Genomic DNA, 23,375 nt, shown 5'->3' with positions numbered 1-23,375 from the left:
CTAAGGATACAAGTGGATCTGTGGCTATTCTGCAGGCTGTGACATAGCAGCCTACAGTAGCACCTGTGCACCTACCCAATGCCTGAAATGCTAAAAAGAGAGAAACCATGGTTTTATGGGGAGGCATCATCTGATGGAACAGTTCCAATGCCTCCCATCGAACAAGCCTCCCCTATAGATATGCACCTGCGCAAATGTCATTTTGTTCAGACAATACTGCACATTTTGTACGACATACAGTGTAATGAAGTAGATAGAAAACATAAGACTTTATAAAAAAAACAGACATAACTGAGCGAAGCAGCAGGCTTGAGCGAAATAAGCTTTTTGTGCTTTTGGAAAATTTCTGGGAACTTTTATTTAAGATAATGAAACTTGGGACCAACACATGTTGTGTTTATATTTTTGTACAGTTTACATAAGTTTCTGACCCTTCACCCTATTTAGGCACAAAATATGTTTATTGTCCCCCACGATGAAGGGGAGGGGACTTTGGATCTGTCTCCGTCCATTAGTACGTTAGTCACATGATATCTCAGAGAGTACTGACCTGATTTTGAGTAAACTTTAGTGAATTATGCGTCTTGCCATAGAGATCCGGCATTTACAAAATTACACTGATCGGCCCAAGGTGGGCGATATAGTGATTAACTAAAATTTGTTAGTCACGCGACATCTCAATTGGCACAAGGGGGTTGCTGCGTCATTCCTGAGGGACGACATGTTTAATGTTGCCGTGTTTAACCTTCAATTATCCAGGTCAGTCTGTTTCATTGAAATAACATCACTGTTGCAAGAGAGAACGGGGATGAATGTGAACCTTAGAACAAAAACAAGCAATACGTAGCAGAGACAGAGAATCATAATATGTAATTAATGTACTGCATGTCCCAGGCACACATACAGAGCTCTGCCCAGTGATACTACAGTCTCAGAGCAGGGAGTGTTTATAACACAGGAAGAATGGCTCAGGGACTTCAGATTGATTACCATTACAAAAACTTCACTAGGGTTTTTATTTTTAAACCTAATTTCCACACAGTTGTACACCTTCTACAGTACATGCATTGGTATTTGCTCAACTAAATACAGGGACAAAACTGAGATGCACAAGATACATGATCACATTTAACTGAAATCAATACTTGTATTTTGTGGTTTTGTCTTGTGTTTATTTGCATTTAATTAATAGTTTTCACTATCTAATGTGTTAGATCATTCTAATCTTGTATTCTCTCAGCCCAAGAAGAATGTTCTCAGTCATTGAACCCAGAAACTCTTTTGATTGCAAAAGGCCCATAGATTTCACAAAGCTACGAGTAATAATAATAATAATATATTTATTTTATATAGCACTTTTCATTATAAAACAATCTCAAAGATGCTTAAAAAAAAATAAACAATCACATGTAGTTCTTGGGCTGGACAATAGTCTTCGGCAGAGTGTTAATCTGATAAAATCCCTATCTATGAAAACAAAAAATCTACTGTAATTATTGAGGCAGGAAATACACACATTTCCTAAAAACACTAGAGAACCTGCTGGGAAAATGGGATAGTGATTGTGTGTGTTTAGTGTTGAACAGCTTGTTGATTCGATGAGAAGGAGCTGGGGCAGATTAGCTATGTTGTAATTCTTTGGTGGAACAGATTTGTTCTGACTTGCCTCTAGAGTCTAAACTGTAAACACTTCCATATCTGTTCTGTGAACCTTTTTTAATGAGGTTTGTAGTAGAAAATAATAATTACACTTCATATATTTTTTGTCACCCAGTGCATTTTTCAGACTTGTCTGATCAGACTCTAACGGCATGGTGACTCAAAGGAAAGACTAATTGTAATGTTTTTGGGGAGATTAATCCTTGCATTAAGTGTTTGACTCTTGGATAACACATACTCCTGACCAACACACACAGTTTGTTTGCCTTGGTCATTAGTGCCTTCCATGCTCTGTGGGAATTCCACATCACTTTGCAGTTTCATGTCAACACAACAGCCAGACATCATTATACTCCTACATACTCACATGACAGTGAGTCAATACTGCCTAGCTTATGTACTACACATTTTACAAGTGAGACAAAGAGGAGAGAAGGGGCAATTATGTAATACGTCTTTCAGTAAAGCTTTCAAACAATCAAAAACAACCTTCTACAATCTTCCCCTTACAAATTGATATTTTGGCTTGGGGCTATTAGCTCTTACTCCTCAAACACTTTGATTGAACGTAGTACTTTACAGTACATCTTGAATGTTGTTCACTTTCAGTATGTAGTACATTGGACTTCGGCATGTCATTCAGGTAAATATCCTGTCATAGGTCATTCAGGTAAATATCCTGTCTCTTTATTGGCAGTAAACCAAGAGTGAAGTAGCTCACTACTACCATCTGACACACCTCAAAAGTGCATGACCCAACACCTGTATCTCTGACTAGTTACGATTATGCTCCATTATGATAAGATATATAAAACTGGTGGCAGACATGGTATCAAAACCATGAATCATTCATGGGTGTTTCTTTAGTGATCAGTATTTTTCCACTGTATTCATCACTAAACAAGCATAGCATGCTACTGTAGAAGCGTTGGGTGTGTTGTAAACCTGAGATGTATTTCTGTTAACACTGCCACCCTGAGTTTAGATTATGAATAACATAACTCTGAGCATCACTTGGTAAAGGTTTTGACATTTACCAACTGAACAAACTAAATATACAATAGACAATTGTGATTCTGTCATCCAGAATCATCAGATTGAGTATTTATGTAAAACTACAGTAGGTTCTGGCTATCGATTACATAACAGATTACATAAAACAAAAGACATATGTTAATTTATTATGTAGCTATAATGGTAGATTGGAACATATCATTTAATCAGACAAGACAGGTTAAGAATGATTATTACATTGCCTATCGCATCATCCAAAAAAAGCTATTTCCACTGGCTTTATCACTTTATCACAGTAGACAAGTGTTCCTAAAACACATAGGTGATTTTATTTAAGCAGTTTAGATTGATCGTGAACATCAAGGTCACTTGAAACAAGGCGCCCTTATCAGTAATAACCGTCCACCTTCCAACTTTTACAAGCAGTGATTTAAGGTCATTAAATACATTGTAATTTCTAAATGACTACTTATCTCTCCTTCATATGGTGCTGCTGAACATATAAACATTACTGTAACCTAATCTGAGGTTTGAGAACAAAAACCATGCGAATGTAACCCTAATTAAAACAGCGATATGCATGTGTCACAATATCTGAGCATGTAGCAGTTCAGGTACTCCATAAGGTTCATGGGTTCTTGTATCACACTCTGTATCCACTTCATATATGTGTTATTCCATTACTTAAGAGACACATACAGTATATTATTCCCATACATAAGTACATTACATTTTCACATTTGAAGATCAAAGTCACATGAAGTTTCACATAGCCACATCCCCAAAATGCTGCATTGTAAGCTACAGTATTTCCCCAATATGTTTACATTTGTGACCCGTAAGAGTTAAACAAATAAAACTGGAGGGTGTTTAGCAGGCAAACCTTCACAGGACAGGTTCCTTTGGCAAATGAACATAACCTGAAACTGAAATATGGCAATCCATGCCATCTAGTGGCCATTAGAAAAGATATGCATGAACTGAGCGGTACAGTAGATACTAACAGGTTCAAAATTGTCATCCTTCAGGCAAATGTGTGTGGGATAATACGGGACAATGATAATAATTTAAATATTGCAGACATGCAGATTCCTGTATTCATTGCTAAGACAAAGTATAGATATCAATTGACAAATCCATGAAAAAACTAACCACTCCAAATTATTTAGTCAGGGTCAGTGGTCAGTCAAAACACTATTTTCTCATCCCTCATTCCTTGTTTTGACAGCAACACCAAAGCTTGTGCAGATATACACTACCATTCAAAAGTTTGGGGTCACTTGGAAATGTCCTTGTTTTTGAAAGAAAAGCAAAAAAAATGTGTAGATTAAAATAACATCAAATTGATCAGAAATAGTGTATTCTGTGTAGTTCCTCTGTCCTCTGTCCAGTGTCTGTGTTCCTTTGCCCATCTTAATCTTTTCTTTTTATTGGCCAGTCTGAGATATGGCTTTTTCTTTGCAACTCTGCCTAGAAGGCCAGCATCCCGGACAATGGTCAGGATGTGACAACGTGTGGTTTTCGAGCCACTTCTGATACCATGTTTCAGTTTGATATGTTGGATAAAGGAATAAAGGGAGACACCAATGTCAAGTTCAATAGCCTTGTTCATGCATTGTACAAATCCCTGTTGACGTTGAGATTGGTGTTTTGTGGGTACTATTTAATGAAGCTACCAGTTGAGGACTTGTGAGGCGTCTGTTTCTCAAACTAGACACTCTAATGTACTTGTCCTCTTGCTCAGTTGTGCACTGGGGCCTCCCATTACTCTTTCTATTCTGGTTAGAGCCAGTTTGCACTGTTCTGTGAAGGGAGTAGTACACAGCGTTGTACGAGATCTTCAGTTTCTTGGCAATTTCTCACATGGAATAGCCTTCATTTCTCAGCACAAGAATAGACTGACGAGTTTCAGAAGAAAGTTCTTTGTTTCTGGCCATTTTGAGCCTGTAATCGAACCCAGAAATCCTGATGCTCCAGACACTCAACTAGTCTAAAGAAGGCCAGTTTATTGCTTCTTTAATCACCACAACAGTTTTCAGCTCTGCAACATAATTGCAAAAGGGTTTTCTAATGATCAATTAGCCTTTTTAAAATTATTAACTTGGATTAGCTAACACAACGTGCCATTGGAACAAAGGATCGATGGTTGCTGATAATAGGCCTCTGTATGCCTATGTAGATATTCCATAAAAAATCTGCTGTTTCCAGCTTCAATAGTCATTTACAACATTAACAATGTCTACACTGTATTTCTGATCAATTTGATGTTATTTTAATGGACAAAAAATGTGCTTTTCTTTCAAAAACAAGGACATTTCTAAGTGACCCCAAACTTTTGAACGATAGTGTATGTATTTTAGGTAAGCCTTTATGATATTTTGCATTGGGAATTTTTTTTGTAATAGTACACATGGAAATAATGACCCTGTGGAATTCCCACTATGATATAAATGGTACTTCATTTTGTGCAGTGGAACAATCCTTAGATTAAATTGTTTCATATCCCTTTGATTTGTTAATAATATTAAAGTAAATCATCAAAAACACAATCTCAGAGCAACTTCAGATTTTGCAATGCAGATCCACACTTGGCATACATCAAATATATGCAATTGAAGTCAGAGTTTTCTTGTGTGACCAATCCCTTGCAGAGGAAAGAAATGGACAAGATAATTGATATTAAACCTTTTCCTGTGTCTGTTTCAGTCCCGTCTGTGACCAACACACTGCATCATCTAGACCAGATTCCCTCAGAGGAGGATGGATGGGTAACAAACAGTTCCCTGGTCTAAACACAACCATGACATACAGCCTGATGTTATTATGGTTTGTGAATATGCTAAGGTGTTATATTGAATGTTATAATAGATACACTAGTATGATTTATATATATATATTCTTTTTTTTGCGGTATCCATATTCCAGGAAATATGTTCGAGTAAATTTAAACAGAATGTCACTATAACATCACCACCAAAATCTAATAATCTACTATATTGTGATAGACGAAAGAGAAAAATCATATAATTCCATGTAAACTCTCAATGCTATACTGTACTTGGCAAATCGTCACAGTGCAGAACCAAAGGGTCCCTGGAGTGGTAGGTTGGGGTGTAGCCTGCCTGCCCTCTGGTAGTGGGGTGCATATATCCCATAGACAGCAGAGGGGGGTTGGCAGACTGGCAGGTCAGGTCTCTGTGCTGATGCCTGTTGAATGGCAGTCACCATCCTTCATGGTCCCCAGTCACTCAGCTAGTCTTTTGTGCCTCAATGTGCAACATGGGCCACACTCCACATAGGAACTGATTGAACACATTGTAGACCAGTGTTAAGTTAGTGTTGGTATTGTGGTGCCATATACACAAGCATAGGACTGGGATGTGTTGAAGAACTGGGAGGAGAGAACGCTTACCTTTACTTTTGGTCTGTGTTTGAGAAAGGTTGACCTTATCTGGAGGCTACGTGACAACAGAACATTTTAGATTTTGTTTGTGAAACATTGTTGTAAGAATCATCTAATCAGTCATTACACTTAAATCATAAACTACGCAAGATACCAGTCAATTTTTCATCCAACAATGACGATGTTCTTGAAGCAGCATAAATCAATTTAAGTGGGAACAAATACAAAGAGCAGATCCTATATAAAGCCTATAGATCTATTCATGGCTTACCTGAAGAGTATGTGTAGGTAGGAGCCCAGGCCTGTGAGGATGTGCCACCAGGCATGGAACTGTGTCACCGCCCCAACAACAGGGGGCAGTCTCTGTCTGGTGGATCTAAAAGGAGAGTGGCGAGCAGAGAGAGAGTTTTACATTTTGATTCTGTCTACAAATGGATGTTCATATTCTGTTGGCAGAATTTGTCATTTGGTTGTACATTTACCTGAGTGAGTCACAGGCCAGATTATCAATGTTCCACAACAGGAACCCCAGCAAAAAGACACTCAGGGAGATGTAGCACACAGGTTTGAGCCAGGGGTACACCCTGCAATGGAAACACATGGAGTCAGATGAGATGTATAAACACTGTTATAACTTTAGTTTCTGAAAATGTCATCCAGAATCACAAATATCAGGATACCAGCATCGTCCAGTGAGTGAGTGGCTATTAAACAATTGATATACATTGTAAGGATAATAAATGTACTCTTGACCTCTTAGTTAATTTCCCAAACTACTGGGCCACATTTCTGCTGCCACACTGCCACTTACCATGTAACTATGAAGATAGAGCGCATCACCAAGCATGCTACAAGTGCGCCATACATGACCTGAGGGGTGAGGACACACAAAGAACACACTTTGAAAAGCAACCAAATCTAGACCTGTCATATTTTACAGTAGCCTAAACCTGGTGTTTTCAGAACAGAGGTGAAATGAAGTGTGAGGTGTATAATGCACGTTTTCACCAGTCTGCTCAACACTAAGGACCTTGATAGACAACACTACTGTACAGCATGTACATGTTCCAACCACAAGGTTGTGCTAAATCCATGCTCAAATAAAGACTGCTATTTTGTGACAGTTAATGAAACATATAAATGGTCACAGTTGTTGTATTGTATCTAAATGGGTACACTGTAGCAAATCAAATACTTGCATCAGTTTGGTAAGAATCCGTTTAAATAATATGCTGACATATGCTGATATAGAGCTCATGACCACCTGCCATCTAACTGTCTCCAAGGACCACAATGGATAAACAACTTCTTTGGGCTTTAATGTGTTTTTATCCTCTATCATTTTTAATGTATGTAATGTTGTCTCCGGCTGGAGCAGCCTACTTCTTTTAAATATCTAATAAATCAATTCCATGTCCGCTAAAACTGCATGTTTATGGCTAAATGTGTGCCACCATGGAGCGGTGGGGTTTAGTAAGCAGAGAGGGCTCTAAAGTGTAAACAAAGGTTGCTTTGTCACTTTGTTTCTGTTGTTGTGGAGCAACACAGACGCTTCTCTAGACTCTCAATATCCACAGCCTCACTGACTATTGTGAGGTATGCTAGAGAGGAGTTTATAATACAACTTTAACCTGGAGTTTTAAGATCAGACTGAGCCATAGTCAAAAGGTGTTCTGCGACATTGTCAATAGCCCAAAGTGACAATGCTGCAAAATATTACATTCCTGAACAGAGACATTTGAACGGACATGCCACAATAGCAATCTAACTGGATCTAACAGGACCTCATGTCCGGCTGTTTCCACAGTTAGCCAGGGGCAATATGTACTAATGAAACAGTAAACTCTAAAAGCAAACAAAGAGCATGCTCACTGAAGAGTGAAAATGTACTCTCTTTCTTACCTGGTGAAAGACTGGCTCTTTCCATTGTAAGTACACCTGGGAAAAAGAGAATTGAGATAGTGACATTAATCATTGACATATAGTCATGGAATGAAAAGGGACAAAACAGTTATGTGGGAAATATAAGACACTCACCACACTGACTGAGACACTGAAGATGAATAGCAACATGATAGGGAATACACCCAGAGTGTTTTGTTGCTTGAAGCATTCATATCTGCAACAGAAAAAATGAATTAATTTCTCATTCCTCTAATAAAACACATATTTGTAATTATAGACATACAGTATACAGTAAGGCTTTTGAGAGGGATGGAGAGAAAGATGATGAAAGATGACCCAGTTAAAATGGGGGAAGTGCAAGTGGCACTGAATCAATAGACATCAGCTCTGTTACATGTCATCTATAGCCATGAAAAATGTGTGTTTTCTTGGGATAAATCAATTGTAGGATTGGATTAACTTTTCATTGATCACATGTATACTGCCCTCAAATTACTTTCAGTGGGCTTTGGGCCTGGGCTGCTCAATGGCAATGGCACTGTGAAAGTTGGAGTGTAAATTCATTATGTTGGGTACTTACAGACAGTAGACAAAGACACAGGTGCTGTAGATCATTGGCAGCTCGTCCAGCAACTGTGGGGGACAGACAGCAGAGACACAGATAGTGATGTATAATGGGATGGTCGGCGCAAACCTTACTTATAAGGAGAGTTGAAAAACAGTTTTATGAACATTCTGCAGGAAACGATGAGGTGACATTTTGTATGTCCTTAACAGCTGAAAAAGTCCATGCAATTATGAGAACACAGTGATTTATGGTGGATGCATACAGTATGCTGACAAATCATGATTTATTTTTAGATACTAAAAGTCAGCTCACCTGCATCTCATATTGCAGTGTCATATGGAAGCACCAGGAACCAATGCCAACAGCTGGAACAAAAGAAGAGATCACATCAAACAACCAGCAAGAGGCATAGACATTCAAACCCATCTTTCAAATAAAGATAAGCATCTTGATAATGCAATTTCAGTCTAAAAAAACTCTCACTTTAAAAGACATTAGGAACAAGACTAACTTTTCCAAATCCTTGTGACTGTAAGGTTATACTATAGGTTATATGGGTCAAAGACGAGACGTGTAAATTTGGTGTCCGAAGGCCATTCATTTAAGATAAAAAGATAAATCTGTATGAATATTATATTAAATCACTCAACTGTTACTCTTCTTTTGACCCAGAAATATTTGTTTAGCAAACTATTCAATTAAGTTATTGAGCTCTAAAGCGTCAAAATGTCCCGCAGTGTAACTGTTCAGGTTAAGATTCTAATGACAAAAGTGTTTTTAAAATGTAGAAATTCATCCTAAAAATATAAATGAACACCCATGGCATTATTGTGTTAGTGTTTGCAACAATAACTCAGCATAAAAAGAAACGTCCCTTTTTCAGGACCCTGTCTTTCAAAGATAATTCGTAAAAATCCAAATAACTTCACAGATCTTCAATGTAAAGGGTTTAAACACTGTTTCCCATGCTTGTTCAATGAACCATAAACAATTCATGAACATGCACCTGTGGAACGGTCATTAAGACACTAACAGCTTACAGACGATGGGCAATTAAAGTCACTTAGGACACTAAAGAGGCCTTTCTACTGACTCTGAAAAACACCAAAAGAAAGATGCCTAGGGTCCCTGCTCATCTGCGTGAACGTGCCTTATAGGCTGACCACGACGCGAGCGTTGCAAAATATATTTAGAAATCTATGTTATTCAATTATTGCACCCACACTGCTCTCGCGTGCCAACGAGCGTCTGCGTTGCCATGGGCTAAAATAGAAATCAGTTCTATTTCTGACACAGATCGCGCTGCAAGTCCTGCATCTCCCATCTCCTCATTGGTTTGTAGAAGCAGGTACCCACGTGCCATCTCCTCATTGGTTATACCCACGTGGGTGACTGAAGACGAACGAGGTCAGTGGCGGTAATGCACCTAATTTATGAAAGTTGCCAATCGCAATATAACGTCAAGAAGAAAAGAAAAGGCCTGGAAGGAAGAGAGATGACTAGAAACGATTCGGTTGACCGTTTTATGTATGGATTAATTGTCGGAGTAGAGGACCTTGGGCATATCAGGTAAAATAACTCAATGTTTATATCCCAGGACAAATTAGCTAGCAACAGCTAGCTAGCTAAATAGGACAAATTAGCTAGCAAGTGCAAGCTAGCTAGCTAAATTGCCATAAATGTTTAATGCTTTTTGACCTGTCCCCAAATTAATGTAATTGGTTCAGAGTTTGTTTTGATATTTTAACCTGCGTGTCGTGATCACGTTTGGTGTGGGGGGACAAAATAAATGTATGCACGATGGCGCCTAAGACAGGGAGACAGGACGGACAGCTGATTGTCCTCGCAGTGGCAGACCTCGTGTAACAACACCTGCACAGGATCGGTACATCCGAACATCACACCTGCGGGCCAGATACAGGATGGCAACAACAACTGCCCGAGTTACACCGGGAACGCACAATCCCTCCATCAATGCCCAGACTGTCCGCAATAGGCTGAGAGAGGCTGGACTGAGGGCTTGTAGGCCTGTTGTAAGGCAGGTCCTCACCAGACATCACCGGCAGCAACGTCGCTTATGGGCACAAACCCACCGTCACTGGACCAGACAGGACTGGCAAAAAGTGCTCTTCACTGACGAGTCGCGATTTTGTCTCACCAGGGGTGATGGTCGGAGAGGTTAACTAAATATAGCGAGGTTAACTAAATATGCAGGTTTAAAAATATATACTTGTGTATTGATTTTAAGAAAGGCATTGATGTTTATGGTTGGAGCAACGTGTACCTAAGCGATTATATGCAACGCAGGACAGGCTAGATAAACTAGTAATATCATCAATGATGTGTAGTTAACTAGTGATTATGATTGATTGATTGTTTTTTATAAGATAAGTTTAATGCTAGCTAGCAACTTACCTTGGCTTCTTACTGCATTCGCGTAACAGGCAGGCTCCTCGTGGAGTGCAATGTAAAGCAGGTGGTTAGAGTGTTGGACTAGTTAACCATAAGGTTGCCAGATTGAATCCCTGAGCTGACAAGGTAAAAATCTGTCGTTCTGCCCCTGAACAAGGCAGTTAACCCACCGTTCCCAGGCCGTCATTGAAAATAAGAATGTGTTCTTAACTGACTTGCCTAGTTAAATAAAGGTCAAAAAAAGAAGAAGAAAAAAATAATCGGCGTCCAAAAATACCGATTTCCGATTCTTATGAAAACTTGAAATCGGCCCTAATTAATCGGCCATTCCGATTAATCGGTCGACCTCTAGTCTTTGACCCATATATGTATTATCAGATATGAGTAAATCATGCTAATAATTCCAGATGCCTATGGAACACTTAAAACTGGAGGCAAAAGAAACCTGTTTAGGCAAGGGGCTGGCTAGCGGAGTAGAACACTTGAAAAAGAAAAGGAGAGCCGTACACTAGGAGCTCAGATGAAATAATTTAACAACCAACGTCTCGACAGACAAGCTGTCTTCATCAGGGTACAATGACAAACACTGCGGGTCACTAGTTTATATAGTTTCAAAGGACACACAGGTGTCTGTAACTGTGGCTTGATTTCATTGGATAATTTACAGATATAAATAGAACATATAAAAAGCATGAATGGATAACATACGATCATAGATACAAATAGGTTACATAGGCCTACAAATTGTAAATGTTTGTAGGCCTATGTAGGGAAATTTGATCTACGATTGTATGTTATCCGTTCATGCTTTTTATATGTTCTATTTATATCTGTAAATTAACCAATGAAATCAAGCCACACCCGGCCATGATTACATACAGACACCTGTAATTATACCCTGATGAAACATTGGTTATTAAATTATTGCAACTGAGATCCTAGTGTGTGCGGCTTTCCTTGTCTATGGAACACTTACCTGCCAGTCCAAGGAAGGAGTAGACGTAGCGGAACTCAAGGCCGTCTTTATACGTCTGGATGGCACCGTAGATAGGAGGCAGGATCATAATCAGGTTACTGACAGTGTTCCCTGTACAACAAGATAACAGACAGAGCAACTGTCAGCGGAAGACAATACAACATGTACTGTATGACAGCAAACAACAAACACAGTCATTTGGTGTATATGAGTAGTGTCTCTTAGCAGACAGAAAACAAGGTTTTAGAGAAAGAATCGTGTTTACATTCTGTAAGCAAGATTTAGACTGGTAAAATTTGTTTAATTTAGTCATTCATTTGAAGATTTCACCACACCCAGTGATGGTTAGTGATCAAGTTAGGAATTGAACATATAGACTGATGGGAAATGACATGCTAATGATTAGAATGGTGCTTAATGGGGCTTATACAGCATGCAAGAGGTAAAACACTAAAAGAGCTCCCTGGCTAACTCAGTTCTTTGTTCCTCCTGCATCCAGAGTTTGAAGCCTAGTCTCGGAAATCTCAGACGTGGCGCATTGTTTACATTGAGGGGGGCAACCCGTCTGCCAACACTCTTAGAAAAAAAGAGTTCGAAAAGAGTTCTTCGGCTGTCCCCATAGGATAACCCTTTTTGGTTTCAGGTAGAACTCTTTTGGGTTCCATGTAGAACGCTCTGGGAAAGGGTTCTACATGGAACCCAATAAGTTTCTACCTGGAACCAAACAGGATCTTCAAAGGGTTATCCTATGGGGACAGCAAAATAACCATTTTAGGTTCTGGATAGCACCTTTAACTTGTTGGGGCTAGGGGGCAGTATTTGCACGGCCGGATGAAAAACGTACCCGATTTAAACTGGTTACTACTCTTGCCCAGAAACGAGAATATGCATATAATTAGTAGATTTGGATAGAAAACACTCTAAAGTTTCTAAAACTGTTTGAATGGTGTCTGTGAGTATAACAGAACTCATATGGCAGGCCAAAACCTGAGAAGATTCCATACAGGAAGTGCCCTGTCTGACAATTTGTTGTCCTTCAGTTGCATCTCTATCGAAAATACAGCATCTCTGCTGTAACGTGACATTTTCTAAGGCTTCCATTGGCTCTCAGAAGGCGCCAGAAAGTGTAATGGGGTGTCTGCTGTCTCTGGGCGAAGAACAGCAGGAGAATTTGTGAGTGGTCAGCCTGGGAACAGTGACACTGTAGTGCACGTTCATTAGAATTCTCCATTTTGTTCTTTCAGCCTTTGAATGAATACAACGTCGCCCGGTTGGAATATTATCGCTATTTTACGAGAAAAATAGCATAAAAATTGATTTTAAACAGCGTTTGACATGCTTGGAAGTATGGAAATGGAATATTTTGACATTTTTTGTCACGAAATGCGCTCGCGCGTCACCCTTCGGATAGTGACCTGAATGCACGAACAAAACGGAGGTATTTCGATATAACTATGGATTATTTGGAACCAAAACAACATTTGTTGTTGAAGTAGAAGTCCTGGGAGTGCATTCTGACGAAGAACAGCAAAGGTAATCCAATTTTTTTTACTGAGTTTGGTGAGGGCCAAACTTGGTGGGTGTCAAAATAGCTAGCCGTGATGGCCGGGCTATGTACTCAGAATATTGCAAAATGTGCTTTCGCCGAAAAGCTATTTTAAAATCTGACACCGCGATTGCATATAGGAGTTCTGTATCTATAATTCTTAAAATAATTATGTATTTTGTGAACATTAATCATGAGTAATTTAGTAAATTCACCGGAAGTTTGCAGTGGGTATGCTAGTTCTGAACATCACATGCTAATGTAAAAAGCTGGTTTTTGATATAAATATGAACTTGATTGAACAAAACATGCATGTATTGTATAACATAATGTCCTAGGAGTGTCATCTGATGAAGATCATCAAAGGTTAGTGCTGCATTTAGCTGTGGTTTTGGTTTTTGTGACATATATGCTTGCTTTGAAAATGGCTGTGTGATTATTTTTGGCAGGGTACTCTCCTGACATAATCTAATGTTTTGCTTTCGCTGTAAAGCCTTTTTGAAATCGGACAATATGGTTAGATTAACGAAAGTCTTGTCTTTAAAATGGTGTAAAATAGTCATATGTTTGAGAAATTGAAGTAATAGCATTTGTGAGGTATTTGTATTTCGCGCCACGCGATTCCACTGGCTGCTCACCAAACTCAGAATTACTATTAGAAAAATTGGATTACCTTTGCTGTTCTTTGTCAGAATGCACTCCCAGGACTTCTACTTCAACAACAAATGTTGTTTTGGTTCCAAATAATCCATAGTTATATCCAAATACCTCCGTTTTGTTTGTGCGTTCAGGTCACTATCCGAAGGGTGACGCGCGAGCGCATTTCGTGACAAAAACTGACAAAATATTCCATTACCGTACTTCGAAGCATGTCAAACGCTGTTTAAAATCAATTTTTATGCTATTTTTCTTGTAAAATAGCGATAATATTCCAACCGGGCGACGTTGTATTCATTCAAAGGCTGAAAGAATTTTTTTTAGAATTCTCATAAATGCGCATCTCCAGTGTCACTGTTCCCAGGCTGACCACTCACAAATTCTCCTGCTGTTCTTCGCCCAGAGACAGCAGACACCCCATTACACTTTCTGGCGCCTTCTGAGAGCCAATGGAAGCCTTAGAAAATGTCACGTTACAGCAGAGATGCTGTATTTTCGATAAAGATGCAACTGAAGGACAACAAATTGTCAGACAGGGCACTTCCTGTATGGAATCTTCTCAGGTTTTGGTGTGCCATATGAGTTCTGTTATACTCACAGACACCATTCAAACAGTTTTAGAAACTTTAGAGTGTTTTCTATACAAATCAACTAATTATATGCATATTCTCGTTTCTGGGCAAGAGTAGTAACCAGTTTAAATCGGGTACGTTTTTTATCCGGCCGTGCAAATACTGCCCCCTAGCCCCAACAGGTTAACAAACAATAGTTTTGGCAAGTCGGTTAGGACATCTACTTTGTGCATGACACAAGTAATTTTTCCAACTATTGTTTACAGACAGATTATTTCACTTATAATTCACTGTATCACAATTCCAGTGGGTCAGAAGTTTACATACACTAAGTTGACTGTCCCTTTAAACAGCTTGGAAAATTCCAGAAAATGATATAATGGCTTTAGAAGTTTCTGATAGGCTCATTGACATCATTTGAGACAATTGGAGGTGTACCTGTGGATGTATTTCAAGGCCTACCTTCAAACTCAGTACCCTTTTTGCTTGACATCATGGGAAAATCTAAAGAAATCAGCCAAAACCTCAGAAAAAATTTGTAGATTTTTGTAGACCCCCACAATTGTAGACCTCTACAAGCCTGGTTCATCCTTGGGAGCAATTTCCAAACGCCTGAAGGTACCACGTTCTTCTGTACAAACAATAGTACCCAAGTATAAACACCATACCATGCAGAAGTCATATCGCTAAAGGAGACGCGTTCTGTCTGCTAGAGATGAACGTACTTTGGTGTGAAAAGTGCAAATCAATCCAAGAACAACTGCAAAGGACCTTGTGAAGATGCTGGAGGAAACAGGTACAAAATTATCTATATCCACAGTAAAACGAGTCCTATATCGTCATAACCTGAAAGGCCGCTCAGCAAGGAAGAAGCCACTGCTCCAAAACCGCCATAAAAAAGCCAGATTACGGTTTGCAGCTGCACATGGGGACAAAGGTCGTACTTTTTGGACAAATGTCCTATGGTCTGATGAAACAAAAATATAACTGTTTGGCCATAATGACCATCGTTATGTTTGGAGGAAAAAGGGGGAGGCTTGCAAGCTGAAGAACACCATCCCAACCGTGAAGCGCGGGGGTGGCAGCATCATGTTGTGGGTGTGCTTTGCTGCAGGAGGGACTGGTGCACTTCACAAAATAGATGGCATCATGAGGTGGGAAAATTATGTGGCTATATTGAAGCAACATCTCAAGACGTCAGTCAGGAAGTTATAGCTTGGTCGCAAATGGGTCTTCCAAATGGACAATAACCCCAAGCATACTTCCAAAGTTGTGGCAAAATGGCTTAAGGACAACAAAGGCATTGTATTGGAGTGGCCATCACAAAGCCCTGACCTCAATCCTATAGAAAATGTGTGGGCAGAACTGAAAAAGCGTGTGCGAGCAAGGAGGCCTACAAACCTGACCCAGTTACACCAGCTCTGTCAGGAGGAATGGGCCAAAATTCACCCAACTTATTGTGGGAAGCTTGTGGAAGGCTACCTGAAACGTTTGACCCAAGATAAACAATTTAAAGGCAGTGCTACCAAATACTAATTGAGTGTATGTAAACTTCTGACCCACTGGGAATGTGATGAAAGAAATAAAAGCTGAAATAAATCATTTTCTACTATTATTCTGACATTTCACATTCTTAAAATAAAGTGGTGATCCTAACTGACCTAAGACAGGGAATTTTTACTAGGATTAAATGTCAGGAATTGTGAAAAACTGAGTTTAAATGTATTTGGCTAAGGTGTATGTAAACTTCTGACTTCAACTGTAGGTTGGATGTCTGTTGTACATTATTTATGTTTTACATTAGGCTGGTGTTGTACATTACATACACACCTGTATATGTATGTGTATGTATGTATGTCTTTCAAAGTCAAATTACGGTTGGACCTTGTGTGTAATTGACCAATAAAGTGATCGTAATCTTAATCTTGTGTTGTACATTAGGCTGACTGACTTCAGATCAAATAACAGCAGGCATGCCCCAACCTGCTGTATTCAGTCAAATGCCAGGATCATTCCTGTTTAACGTTTCCGTACGTTGAATTTAGCAAACATGAGAATCTCCTGTTTAACGTACTCTGACCTACCTTAATGTGCAAGCAGCGCTACTATTGTTCTACTCTGCTGAGGTTTTGAAATCTGAGCTCTAGCACACACACAATAGCACAAAAATTGTGGTGGCCTCTTTCTTTGTCTGTCTTCCACATACAATTTACTGGACATTGCACATTCTAGGCCTTTTATTCTACAATTTGGGACCCATTTAAAAGCCAAACCAACCATTGCCTAAAGCTCTACTAGTCATGTGGACAGCCTGGTCTCATAGACTAGACGTAACATAGTAGATGTAAATCCGGAACACCCAAATTAGTCTACTTTGCAACTACTTAGCATGTTAGCTAACCCTTCCCCTAACCCAAACCTTAACCATTTTAGATAACCCTTCCCCTAACCCCTAGCCTAGCTAATGTTAGCCAGCTAGCTAACGTTAGCCACCTAGCTAGAATTCATAACATATCATACATAACATATAGTAAGTTTTGCAAACGATTAACATATTGTTTGTTTTGAAAATGTGTAACATATCATCCGAAATGTGTGCTGGACATCCAAAATAATACATACCATAATAATACATACCTGCTCTTTAATAACTTGTTACTTTTATTTCTTATTCTTATCTGTATTTTTTAAAATTGCATTGGTGGTTAGGGGCTCGTAAGTAAGCATATCACTGTTGTATTCGGCGCATGTGTCACGTTCTGACCTGTAAAGGTGTTATTTGTTAGTGTTTAGTATGGTCAGGACGTGGCAGGGGGTATTTTGTTTATATGTTTCGGGGATTGTTAGTCTATGTGTATAGACAAGGGGTGTTTGATTAGAGTGGTCTAGAGTGTTGGTATATGTTCTATGTTAGGGCATTTTCTATGTTTATTCTAGTCACTCTGTTTCTATGTGCAGTTTTGTTCTTGACCTTCAATTGGAAGCAACGGCTCCTCGTTGCTTCTGATTGAAGGTCCTATAATTAGGGGTTTGTTTGTATTGTGGATTGTGGGTAGTTGTATTCTGTTTTGTGCTTATCACCTGACAGAACCGTTAGTGTCGTTTCCGTTAATTTTATACGTGTTTCATTTGTTTCTCCTTCTTCAATATTAAAAAAGAAGATGAGTATACACTTCCCTGTTGCGTCTTTGTCCTCCACACACGACACGCGTTACAGCATGTGACTATTGTGACTAATACAATTTGATTTGATACGTAACGTCATACTAAATGGAGTATCTCGGATTTACATACAGAATAATAAAAAATGCTCTGAGACCAGGTTGCAGCGGACTGTGGAGTATCAGTAACACTTGACATTTTTATTTTTTTATTTCAACATTATTTAACCTGGTAGACCAGTTGAGAACAAGTTCTCATTAACAACTGCGACCTGGCCAAGATAAAGCAAAGCAGTGCAACAAAAACAACAACAGAGTTACACATAAACAAACGTACAGTCAATAACACAATAGAAAAATCTATGTACAGTGTGTGCAAATGTAGAAGAGTAGGGGGGTAAGGCAATAAATAGGCCATAGAAGCGAAATAATTACAATTTAGCATTAACACTGGAGTGATAGATGTGCAAGTAGAGATACTGGGGTGCAAAAGAGCAAGAGGATAACAATATGGGGATGAGGTAGATGGGTGTGCTATTTACAGATTGGCTGTGTACAGGTACAGTGATCGGTAAGCTGCTCTGACAGCTGACGCTTAAAGTTAGAGAGGGAGATATAAGACTCCAGCTTCAGTGATTTTTGGCATTCGTTCCAGTCATTGGCAGCAGAGAACTGGAAGGAAAGGCGGCCAAAGGAGGAGTTGGCTTTGGGGATGACCAGTGAAATATACCTGCTGGAGCGAGTGCTATGGGTGGGTGTTGCTATGGTGACCAGTGAGCTGAGATAAGGCGGGGCTTTACCTAGCAAAGACTTATAGATGACCTGGTGGGTTTGGCAACGAATATGTAGTGAGGGCCAGTCAACGAGAGCATACAGGTCGCAGTGGTGGGTAATAATATATGGGGCTTTGGTGACAAAACAGATGGCACTGTGATAGACTACATCCAGTTTGCTGAGTAGAGTGTTGGAGGCTATATTGTAAATGACATCGCCGAAGTCAAGGATCGGTAGGATAGTCAGTTTTACGAGGGTATGTTTGGCAGCATGAGTGAAGGAGGCTTTGTTGCGAAATAGGAAGCCGATTCTAGATTTAATTTTGGATTGGAGATGCTTAATGTGAGTCTGGAAGGAGAGTTTACAGTCTAACCAGACACCTAGATATTTGTAGTTGTCCACATATTCTAAGTCAGAACCATCCAGAGTAGTGACGCTAGTCAGGCGGGCAGGTGCGGGCAACAATCGGTTGAAGAGCATGCATTTAGTTTTACTAGCATTTAAGAGCAGTTGGAGGCAACGGAAGGAGTGATGTATGGCATTAAAGCTCCATACATGTGTTTGTTAACACAGTGTCAAAAGAAGGGCCAGATGTATACAGAATGGTGTCATCTGCGTAGAGGTGGATCAGAGAATCACCAGCAGCAAGAGTGACATCGTTGATGTATACAGAGAAATAGTCGGCCCGAGCATTGAACCCTGTGGCACCCCCATAGAGACTGCCAGAGGTCCGGACAACAGGCCCTCGGATTTGACACAATGAACTCTATCGGAGAAGTAGTTGGTGAACCAGGCGAGGCAGTCATTTGAGAAACCAAGACTATTGAGTCTGCCGATAAGAATGCGGTGATTGACCGAGTCGAAAGCCTTGACCAGGTCGATGAAGACGGCTGCACAGTACTGTCTGTTATCGATGGCGGTTATGATATCGTTTAGGACCTTGAGCGTGGCTGAGGTGCACCCATGACCAGCTCGGAAACCATAGTGGAGAAGGTACGGTGGGATTCGAAATGGTCGGTGATCTGTTTGTTAACTTGGCTTTCGAAGATTTTAGAAAGGCAGGGCAGGATGGATATAGGTCTATAACAGTTTGGGTCGAGAGTGTCACCCCCCTTTGAAGAGGGGGATGACCGGGACAGCTTTCCAATCTTTGGGGATCTCAGGCGATACGAAAGAGAGGTTGAACAGGCTAGTAATAGGGGTTGCAACAATTCCGGCATATAATTTTAGAAAAAGAGGGTCCAGATTGTCTAGCCCAGCTGATTTGTAGGGATCCAGATTTTGCAGCTCTTTCAGAACATCAGCTGTCTGGATTTGGGTAAAGGAGAAGTGGCGGGGGGCTTTGGCAGGTTGCTGCAGGGGGTGCTGAGCTGTTGGCCAGGGTTGGGGTAACCAGGTGGAAAGCATGGCCAGCCGTAGAAAAATGCTTATTGAAATTAGCGATTATCGTAGATTTATCGGTGGTGACAGTGTTTCCTTGCCTCAGTGCAGTGGGCAGTTGGGCAGTTGGGAGGAGGTGCTCTTATTCTCCATGGACTTTACAGTGTCCCAAAACTTTTTGGAATTACTGCTACAGGATGCAAATTTCTGTTTGAAAAAGCTAGCCTTGGCTCATTTACATGGTCACTTTAGTAATACTGTGTTACTACACATTTATAAGAACAATGTAAGTGTTCTGTTATCAGTTCCCAGTACGATGCCTTTTTTCTTCATATGATGCATCATGCATGTAAATAGTCTTTCAACCCAGTGTTTTCACCTTCCCGTGGTCATGAAGGAGAGAGGACAAGGGGTGTTGGATCACTCAGTGTAATCTGAGTCATGAGTGAGTCAGAGAGAGAGAAAGGTAAAAGAGCAGTAGTCCAACACAATTAACTATGACCCACTTGACATAGTTCCACCTTGCATCATGAAGTGCCATTTGTAGCCAGATCAGACCTTAACGCATTTTGACAAAAATGAACAGGTCAATGGGCGTTGTATCCTCAGAAAGCCTAGTGCCTGCTGCACTCATCATTTTTTATCACTCTCATGTACCATTCAGAAAGGTATGCAAAAGAAAATCACGAAAGCCGAGTAGCCAGTGTTTATCATGGAATGGAACTCTTAGTCTTATATCATTAATATAAAAAATGTTGCGGGTGTCTATGTGAGAGGCTGTGCCGTCCCAGATTGAAGCTGGAGCTGTCTTGTAGCGACTTTAATGTGCGGTAAATTTTTCACACCAGTGAATCAATGTATAGCTAGCTCATTGATATAACGTTAGCTAGATAGCCTATTACAGTAATAGCAACGGTACTTGAAAGGGCGGTGCTGCAGCTGCAAGTGAAGTTCTGAGTCATTAGCAGGTCTGCATCGTGGCATCGTACACGCAACTTACTTACCGGTATAAAACATCACCGACAAAATGTATCAGTTATAGTTATATTAAGATAAAATATAAGAGCACCTTGATCTACTGACGCGAGCGTAAGGGAATGTCGTTGTCACCACCAGGCTCATTGTCATGATGTTTACCTATATCCGAGACGGCCTTCTGCAAGGATCCACATCCGTGTTTATTGCATTCGTTTTCGTGTCCTAAAACTCCAGTTTAGCCATACGCATGGTGTCAGATGTACTTACAGAATTCTGCGATGTAGAAAGAGACGACATAATTCTCCTCACACCAATCCAGCGTTGAGGTTGGTCGCCCCCAATATCCCAGTCTGTCTGCTGAGGGAGCCATGATGGAAAAAAACGAACGGGAGAGCTGTGTGTGTGAGGGAGGAGTGCAGAATCTTTAGTAATGGATTAATGACTGAGAGGCTCCCTCCATTCCCTCAATTACAGTTAACCTCAGCACAGTTGAGGTTTGGTTTGACAGGTTGCTGCAGAAACATGCCTACAGGCGCAACAGTATTTCCTTACTGCATATTTAGTTGGAAAATAAATGTATCAAAGGAATAGCCCACTTTCTGGTACTCATACTGGCAAATGGTGCAAAATTGTACTTTTACATTTATTAATATGTTGTTATTACTGTGTAATTATAATTTTACCATGTATTTTAAAAAAGCTGGTGATTTATATACTATAATACATTTTGGGACTTTTAAATGAATAAAATAAACCCATAGATTCTTCAAATCAATCAAATCAAATTTATTTTTATATAGCCCTTCGTACATCAGCTGATATTCTCAAAGTGCTGTACAGAAACCCAGCCTAAAACCCCAAACAGCAAGCAAAGCATGTGAAAGAAGCACGGTGGCTAGGAAAAACTCCCTAGGAAAAACTCCCTAGAAAGGCCAAAAACCTAGGAAGAAACCTAGAGAGGAACCAGGCTATGAGGGGTGGCCAGTCCTCTTCTGGCTGTGCAGGGTGGATATTATAACAGAACATGGTCAAGATGTTAAAATGTTCATAAATGACCAGCATGGTCAAATAATAATAATCATAGTAGTTGTCGAGGGTGCAACAAGCACGTCCGGTGAACAGGTCAGGGTTCCATAGCCGCAGGCAGAACAGTTGAAACTGGAGCAGCAGCACGGCCAGGTGGACTGGGGACAGCAAGGAGTCATCATACCAGGTAGTCCTGAGGCATGGTCCTAGGGCTCAGGTCCTCCGAGAGAAAGACAGAAAGAGAGAATTAGAGAGAGCATATTTAAATTCACACAGGACACCGGATAAGACAAGAGAAATACTCCAGATGTAACAGACTGACCCTAGCCCCCCGACACATAAACTACTGCAGCATAAATACTGGAGGCTGAGACAGGAGGGATCAGAAGACACTGTGGCCCCATCCGATGATACCCCCGGACAGGGCCAAACAGGCAGGATATAACCCCACCCACTTTGCCAAAGCACAGCCCCCACACCACTAGAGGGATGTCTCCAACCACCAACTTACCGTCCTAAGACAAGGCCGAGTATAGCCCACAACGATCTCCGCCATGGCACAACCCAAGGGGGGATTCTTGAAGAATATAACTTAGAAATTCCTCAAGGGCTTAGGTCAACGGTCATACTAGGGCTGGGCGATATGGACCAAAAGTCATATCCCGATATATTTAGGCTGAATATCGATATAAGATATATATCCCGATATTTTTTCCGCAAAGTGAGAGCAAATGTTCAGTCAAAGTCAAAGCCAGATATGACATGTCTCAAGTAGTTTTATTGAAACCGGCTATTTCAGTGAACAGTTGAAAAATCAAATGAATAAATAATAAACAGGGCTCTTCACCTGGTTCAGATTAAATGCTCAGCTGTTCAAATAACAATAACATGTAAACATAAACACTGTATAACAACAGGAGTACCTTTTTTTAAATCAAAGCTCCATAAGGTGCCTGACTTCAGTGTACATTTGTGGCAGTGCTTCTCGTGCAAAGTAGTTGCGACTGGGAAGCTCATATCTCGGGTCCATAGTTTTCAGTAGCTTTTTGAATCCGACTTGTTCCACAGTTGCAACAGGGACCATATCTTTAGCAATGTGATAGGACACCGCTTTAGTTATAGTACACCACTTGCCAATTTTCTTTTCATAAGGCACACTGCGGGAAAATGAAGTTTGCAGTGAGCTTTGTTTCGGGGCTGGAGCTTTTTCGGGTTGTCGACGCCTTGCGGCTGGGGCTTCTGCAGCGCGCAGTTTCACACACTCTTCGTATTGCAGTTTGTGCCACTGTTTTAGGTGGTGAAAAGGATTTGTAGTGCTTCCACCCCTGGCTGTAACTTTTTTAT

At 40.3% G+C, this 23,375-nt stretch overlaps 1 protein-coding gene across 1 annotated transcript; it reads right to left on the bottom strand.

The window, feature by feature from the left end:
- Positions 1-5,096: 5,096 nt before the first annotated feature.
- On the bottom strand, positions 5,097-21,796 carry LOC106567925 (alkaline ceramidase 3). The gene is made up of 11 exons (XM_014137821.2): positions 21,273-21,796; positions 11,938-12,048; positions 8,862-8,914; positions 8,562-8,614; positions 8,114-8,195; positions 7,979-8,014; positions 6,888-6,946; positions 6,559-6,660; positions 6,348-6,452; positions 6,086-6,131; positions 5,097-5,975 (listed from the first exon to the last, which is right to left on the bottom strand). The coding sequence occupies exons 1-11, from the start codon at positions 21,373-21,375 to the stop codon at positions 5,922-5,924; spliced, it is 804 nt and encodes a 267-aa protein (XP_013993296.1). The 5' UTR covers positions 21,376-21,796; the 3' UTR covers positions 5,097-5,921.
- Positions 21,797-23,375: the final 1,579 nt, after the last annotated feature.

This window comes from Salmo salar, chromosome ssa13 (assembly GCF_905237065.1).
Source record: "Salmo salar chromosome ssa13, Ssal_v3.1, whole genome shotgun sequence".
Lineage (NCBI taxonomy): Eukaryota > Metazoa > Chordata > Actinopteri > Salmoniformes > Salmonidae > Salmo > Salmo salar.
Note: the sequence above shows the minus strand (reverse complement) of the source record. Positions and strands in the feature narration are given on the sequence as shown.